General features: G+C 36.2%; 1 protein-coding gene across 1 annotated transcript; it reads right to left on the minus strand.

The window, feature by feature from the left end:
• Positions 1-614: 614 nt before the first annotated feature.
• Positions 615-1,562, minus strand: LOC120223765 (olfactory receptor 5H2-like). The gene has a single exon (XM_039221991.1). It carries the CDS (start codon positions 1,542-1,544, stop codon positions 615-617), a length of 930 nt encoding a protein of 309 aa, XP_039077922.1. The 5' UTR covers positions 1,545-1,562.
• Between the last annotated feature and the right edge of the window lie 6,677 nt (positions 1,563-8,239).

Consider the following 8,239-nt stretch of genomic DNA (forward strand, 5'->3'; position numbering starts at 1 on the left):
ATAATCTGAAAGCAATGTTTGGGAAATAAGAGGATATCAACAGGATGTTTGAGAAGTAATAAGAATATTACAAAAGGCAGATGTGAGTTGTTCTCATGTGTGAGCCTCAGTGGTTTCAATAGGGTTGTATATGGAATTAGTCGTGAGAGAGGAAGGGCAGGGGTAGACTGAAATTGGATCCCTCATTATACTTTTTTGCCTGTGTTCACTCAAACACAACATTGACTCCACTATGGAATGAAATGTGATGTGAGTCTTCAGGCTACACAGCTGTATGACTGCCAAAGATATTATATTCAAATTCTTGTCAGAGGAATTACACTATTACAGTGCTTAATGCTTTTCTGAAGCCACATTGAAAACATACAAACATACAAAATATTTTTTCTTAATTATTATAGTATGACAGGAACACTTAATTAAAATTCTTTCTATATTTTGAATAAAATACACACATATTTAGATGGTTATTAGTATTCCAACATTAAATCACTTGAATACTAAGGCAATTATAACTGCAAAAACTTTAAACACTAACAACAAATAGCAACATCTAGTCTGCACAATTTTGTGTAATTTTAATGGAAGAAGTACAGATATTAGTAGTATGAGTACTAAGTATTTCTTTTTAGCATTTTTCTCAGTGAATCTATGACTTTCTTATTTCTCAGGCTATAAATAATTGGGTTTAACACAGGAATTATGACAGTGTAAAATAGAGAGTCGATCATATCTTGACCATCTGCCTGTGCAGATCCTGGGAGCACATACATGAAGAGAAGGGGGCCATAGTATAAAGAAACAGATAAAAGATGGGCTCCACAAGTAGAGAAAGCTTTCCTTATGCCTTGTAGAGACTTCTTTTTTAAAATTGTAAAAAGAATTAGTGTGTAAGAGACAAGAACAGTCAAAATGGTGAATACTTGTATTGACCCAGAGAAAATAAATACCATCAGAATATTAATAGAAGGGTCAGTACAAGAAATCTTAAACAATGGTATAATGTCACAATAAAAGTGATGTACTACGATGGAATTGCAGAAGGTTAATCTGAATAACAAAGCATTATGAATTATAGCATGAAGAAGACCACCTGAAAATGACAAAACTAACAGCCGGATGCTTACTGTACTGGACATGATTACTGGATAAAGTAATGGCTGGCATATGGCCACATAGCGATCATAAGCCATTGTTGCCAGCAGAAAGCATTCCGTGGTTGCACTGATTGCAAAGGAAAAAAATTGTACCATGCATTCAGAGAGAGAGATTATCTTACTCTTGGCAAAGAAGTTGACCAGCATCTTGGGGGTCACTGTGGATGACATCCAAGCATCCACAAATACCAAACTCCCAAGGAAAAAGTACATGGGGATGTGAAGCTGAGGATCATTCCATATGAGAGCAATCAGACCAAGGTTCCCCACAATGGTGAGAAAATAGATAACCAAGAACATCAGGAATAGGGGGATTTGCCACTGTGGTTCATATGTGAGTCCTGTGAGAATTAACTCTGTCAGCAGTGTTGCATTTTCTTTTCTCATGTTCTCACTGGGTGTTGCCTGAAATGAAATGGAATACATGTTTTAAATGTCAATAAGAATTTATAATGTGAAAATATGGGGAGGAGATTTGAGATACAACTATGCACATCAGAATGCCCTTTCAATTTTTTGTATTACCTATGTAATAGATGGAATCTCTTTTGGGGACTAGAAAATAAATTTAGTTGCATTTTCAAAATGTGGCACAGTTAACAGAATTGGGAAAATGAAAGGCATTGCACATATGTGCTAAATTTATGGGATAGGATTGCCTATGAAAAGCAAAGTCTATGTCTGGGACGTGGTTGTAGGGTGAAGGGAAAAGAAACTTGAAGAGCCTGGGATATAAACTGAATTGAATAGCCCAGGAAAGATCTTGAACATTATTCATCAGGGAATAAACATTCACTGAAAATGTAAGAGAATGGAGTGGCATTGTAAGATTCTTTTTCGAATATATGTGGTAGTGTAGAAAATAGGCTGCAGAGAGAAGAAATTGAGGTCAGGAATACTAGTCAGGAAGATATTACTGCTATCCACTGGTTCTCGACCCAGTTTACACATTGGAATTCTCTGAGGAACTTTTTATTCAAAATATAGATTGTGAAGTTTTATATTAGAATTAGATTTAGTGGGTCAAGAATTCTAATAATCTGCATTTTAGACTTGCTTCTCAAGTGATTGAAATACATATGGCATGGCTAGTTCATGGGTGAAATCACACTGGTAATGATAGGAAAGATGAAGAGAGAGGTGGAAAAGAGTTCAAAATGTAGACACACTACTTCTGTGACATATTGGAGGTGAAGGAGTGGTCAGTGAAGAGTAGAGGAGTCACTTGGTAACTGAATAGATTTCATGTACCCAAACAAAATGACAACACTAATTTGAAAATGTACATGCACCACTATGTTTATTGCATCATTCATTATTTAGAATGGCCAAGATATGGAAGCACCCTAAGTGTCCATCTATAGACAAATGAATAAGCAAAATGTGGTATGATATATATACACACACATATACACACAATGGATATATATATATGTATATATATATAATACACACACTATATATATACACATATATGTACAGTGGAATATTATCAGCCCTAAAAATAAGATCAGACCATTTGATACAACAGGAATGGACACAGAGGCCATTACACTAAGTGAAATAAGTCAGACTGAGAAAGACAAATATCATCTTATTTCACTCATATTGGAGTCTAAAAGAATGAATAAACAAAGAGCAGAATCAAGCCTATAAACAACTTGTTTGTCAGAAAGGGGGTGGACGAAATGGGTGAAAGGAGTGGGAGATATAAGCTTCCACGTATGGAATAAATAAGGGAATAAGTCACAGCATAAGGAATATAGTCAATGATTTTGTAATAGCAATGTATGGTGACAGATGGTAGCTATGCTTTGGTGGACATAGCACAAGGTATAAACTTTTCAAATCACTATGTTTTACACCTGAAACTAATGTGACATTGTGTGTTAACTACACTCAAATTTTTAAAAATTTATTGAAATTAGGATGCAGTGCCAGTGTGTAGAGAGAATGTCCTCTGAACATTGAAGTGATATATACTTTGTACTATGAATCTACTACAAACAATGACTTGAAAGTCATTGGGGTAGCTGAAGGCATACCTATGTACATATCTACCCATTGGAGAATACACAAAGAGAAGGGTGAGGAACTAAACTGACAAAGTTTATTAATGTGGTTATGGAGGATATGTATCATTTTTTGATAGCCAGTGTGGACCCTCTTTTCTATTGCATAATATTATGCAAAGACAAAGTCTGCCATCCACCCTAGGAGCCAAAGGAGCTACAACTGACTTTCCTGTCCCCCTAACAACTGGAGTGAGGGGACATGAGATGTAGATGTTGCAACTGAAAACCACCCATACTAGATTTAGAATTTGGAACGAGGGAGAAAAGGGACAAGGAAAAGAGAATTTGAGTTGTGAAGGCAGAAGCCACAATATGAAGACTCCAGCAAATTCATCCTGCACCCACATCAATGACCCTATCAGTGTGAACTGTGTCATTTCCATACAGCAAGGGGACCACAACTCTCATGGAGCCAATGGCGGGACATGATTTTTGTTGTTGACAAGACTGCCTTGCATCTTCTGTCGCTGCCCATTTTTTCCCCATCTGATTCCTTCCATCTCCCTAGCATTTCTATGTTAGAGAAAATCCATTCATAAGCATCATTTCTTGTTGAAACTAATTGCTCTGACTAACAATGATAAAAGTCAGGGAGAGACTAGGAAAGGTTACTGAGCAGAATGATCAAGAAGAGAAGATAAACAGGGTAGATGTGTGTCATGAGCATAAAGAGAGGAAGATATTTAGGAAAGACAAAGTTATGGTATCAATTGCCAAAATAAATGCCATGTTAGGACAAGGTGTGAACAGGTATAATTCAGAATGAAAATTAAGAGATTTTTACTGGCTTTAGTGCAAAGTTTCTGTTATGTGATGCAGTGGAAGACAGAGACTAATGAGCAGTGAATGGGACACAAATTGCACAGCAGTGAACAGGGAAATGAAAGTGAAAGTCCCAAGAATGTGGAGGACAGTTGTTGTATGTCTGTTGCGGGTGAACAAATAGAACATTTTTTCCCTGATATGTTTTAATAAAAGTTTTCAAAAGAGAGAAATGGAGAGGAAGGCATTAAAAAGAGAAAGGAGATAAAAGGAGGAGAAGGAGAAATTTTGGCTGGTGAAAAGATCAGGAGATGGAAGAAAAGCAAAAGGCAGAGAACAATAAATGGATAGGTAAGTGGGGGAAAGACTACAAAGAAGGAGGAGGAAAGACGTATCAGAGATAAGCAATGGACAACAAAAAGGGAAAGGGTCAGAGATTATCTTAAGCTTGGTTTTCATTTAAAGTCGTCAGCATGTCAATCTTTTCTTTACCTCTTAAAATTTCCAAATTTATTTTCCTATGGAGTGTGTATATGCAAGACATTTAAGTTTAACTTTACAAACTTTGTGCTATTCATATATATACTAACACTGTATGAAAGTTCTATTCATGTTAAAAGTGCTTTATATTTTTATTGCAGAAATTAGAACTGATTTTTCTAGATGTCCTGCTGGTTTTACTTGAGAGCACTTTTTCTCCACCATTTATTTTTTGCACAATAAAATTGAGTCAAAAACCAGAGTGAAATACAAGTGACATAGATAATCAAAACCAATGGTTACAAGTATGAAATACATATTTATTTGGAAAGGGCTTATTTCCCTGCAATCCCAAATCATTAAATAATTGAAAATTCTGAAGTTCAACTTGTGTGTGGTACTCATCAAGCCATAAATGCTAGAGCTGCAAAGAGACACTTATTGCCTATTTCCTGCTACATACATATAAAATAATCAATGAAATTATTGTCAGAAGTGGGAGAAAGGATAGAGCTAATATGCAAGTGACTTACTTTAAAAGTATTAATCAGAAAATGTAATCACTTAAACAGAATGGAGCTTTTAATCAGAATAACCAGAAAGATTTCTTATGTAGGAATCATTAAGACATGATACAGTTTACATTATTTCACATTTTAGTTCACCACACTTATAAAGTCATTATAGATACATAATAAATGTAGAGATAATAAAGCATTGTTAAAGGTTGTAATTCAGCCCCACAGTTATTTTGCTTATCTAGATTATGGCCATCAAAATAAAATATATAACTTATTCAATATTTGTTTTCCATTATTTACCTGGCTTTTTGGCACCTGTAAATCCATGTGAAATTATTATAAACGTAATAGTATATCAAACTTATATAGAAAAACATAATGAATATTATGGAAATCATTTCTCTTACCCATATCTTATAAGAATTTGAGGAAATTGCTTCAAATTGTTAGGCTTTCTAAAGTGGATAAAAATACAGTAGTAATGGAATGACAGTAACACAGGTAGAAACTCTTTGCACTCTGATTCCCTTTGGAGGCTTCATAAGCTCAGGAAAATATTATTTATACCAGTTTGTTTTGAATATGAGTCGGCCAGTCACCAAAAATCTATGTGCTTTTGCCAAAAAAGGACAGAGTGAAGAACTAAAATTCCCCTAATGGTGCCTAAGGATTCCCCTCAGGACAAAAGTAAGCTGTTCTGAGCATTATAGATTTGAATTTGTTATGAAAAGTGCATGTATCCCATAGGGCATTACATTCTGTATAATACAGACTCTAAAATTATAAACATCAAGTCATGGTATACATTTCTAGTTTTAGCAGTTGAAATTGCACTTTATGACACTGCTGTCTACCACAAATGACACTTCTGACCTGTTCACTCAAACTTCAGTCTGTCTATATATTTTGATGCTCTGAGTACTTTGATTTATATGGTCTTCTCTAAGCTAAGCATACATGATTTTATTGAGGCCAAAGTTCTAGGTTCCTTTCAAGAGCCAACCCCAAGGAATTGTCCTCCTCAAACAGTCTGCAGCTTACAGCCCAGACCTACACCTAACTCCACACTTTAAGATGAAATATGATGAGAAATCTTAGGCGGAGTTCAGGGGAGGTGCAAACAAAGATGATGAACCACAGTGAGAAATGCCATAGATCAGTTCTTCTCAAACTTTATGCCTGTGGATCTCCTAGAGATCTTGTTAAAATATAAATTCTATGTCACTAAGTCTAGGTGGGGTCTAAGGGTCTTCATTTATAACATGGTGATTGCTCCCTGTGGATATATGTCATCCACAGGGCCTTCATCATTGGAAGGCCTAGATTATCAGAGAGCCTAGGTCATGGGAGAAGCACAATGTGATAAAATACAAAGGGGCAAGCTAGGAGTGACCAAGTGAGGCCAAGAAGGCCAGCATGGGTGGAATCACACATGCCTGTGGAGGCTAGTTCAGAGACTTTGTTTTTACCCCAATTTAAAAGAGATGAAGTAACTTGAACACGGTGGTAACGTATGCAGATTTGCCGTTTGTGTATTAGCAAAGTATGTTGTCAATAAACTTCCATTCAAAAAAATAAATTTTAATTTACTTATTTGTGACATTTTTACTTGATATTTCAAGAGGAGAAAAAAAGTTCAACCTCCACATAGGACTTGATTGGTAAGATAGCATCTTTTTGGCGGACCAATTAATCAGTTATCTCACTTTCTTGTAATTTTGCCCACAAAAGCCAAAATAGAGGAGAAATAAACAGCTTTAACATAAAACAAGTTTGGCTTACATTTATTGACTCCTTCAGTTTTGTATAATTATCTCTTAACTCATTTTGCTGCCTGTCTGCAAATACAGAAAGTTTGTAATGCTGTTTCCAGCAAGAGTAGTAATGTTTCCAGTAAGAGTAGTCTTTTCAATTTTAGTCATTTATACAAGTGAGTTGTGGTATCCCTTTGTGGTTTTCACAAGTGTTTCCCTGATGACACATGACATGCAGTATATTTTTGTGTCCTTTTTTGATATCTTTATATCTTGTTTGTGTCTATTCAATCTTTTCCATTTTTAGTTATTTTTTAATTAGTATGTTTTGTGAATTCATCATATATATATGGGTACAAGTCATTGCCAGATGTGTGATGTGCAAATATTTCTCAGGAATCTTGATTGCCATTCTTTCTGATAAGCTGTCACACTGGCTCATTACACAGATGACATTTTGATGTTTAATCCCAGTGAACAAGAAGTAGCAACTATGCTATGCTTCTTGGTAAGACATGTGCATGACAGAGGGTGAGAAACTGACAAAAATTAAGAGGCCTAGTTCAGTGAAATTCCTATGGAGCCAGTGATATAGAGCATGTGGACATATCCCTTCCAAGGTGAAGGATAAGTTGTTGCATAAGTCCCCTCCTGAAACCAAAGAAGAGGCACAACACTTAGTGGGTTCCTGTGGATTTGGGACAGAGTATAATCCTCATTTGAGTGTGTTACACTGGTCCATTTACCAAGTGACCAGATAAAATGCTAGTTTTGAGCAGGCTCAGAACAGGAAAAAGCTTTGTAACAAGTGATGGTTGCTGTGCAAGCTGGTTTGCTACTTGGACCATGTGATTCAGCAGATCCAATAGTGCTTGAAGTGACAGATCAGATAGGGAGGCTATTTGGTAGGCTTCTATAGGTGAAACTCACGTGCAGGCCTGTAAAATTTTGGGGCAAAGCCCTGCCATCCTTGGTGAATAACTACTCCTCCTTTAAGAAACAGACATTGGCCTGCTATAGGCTCTTAATTTAGATTGGATGCTTAGCTATGGGCCACTAACTTAATACACATCCAAAATTTCCCTTACAAACCAGATGTTATTTGTTCCACCAGGACATTAAGTTGGGCATTCACAGGTTCATTCCATTGTGAGATTGAACTGGTATATGCATGTAGGGGCCAGAGCAGGCCCTGAAGGCAACAGCAGTTACATGAAGAAGTGGCCCAAAGGCTCCCAGTCCCTACTCCTGCTACACTAGCCTCTCTCCCAAACTACAGCTATGGGGAAGTCTCTAGGATCAGTTGACAGAGGAAGAAAAAATAATTGGGTCCTGGTTTATAAATGGTTCTGCACAGAATGCAGACATCATCCTAAAGTGGACAGCTACAACACTACAACCCTTCTCTGTGACATGCCTTTTTTTTTTCTTTGACATCGGCTGTAGCAACATTTTTCTTTTTTCTTTCTTTCTTTTTTTTTTTTTTTTTT

The sequence above is a fragment of the Hyaena hyaena genome, unplaced genomic scaffold, assembly GCF_003009895.1.
Source record: "Hyaena hyaena isolate Hyena2069 unplaced genomic scaffold, ASM300989v1 scaffold_1040, whole genome shotgun sequence".
NCBI classification, from domain to species: domain Eukaryota; kingdom Metazoa; phylum Chordata; class Mammalia; order Carnivora; family Hyaenidae; genus Hyaena; species Hyaena hyaena.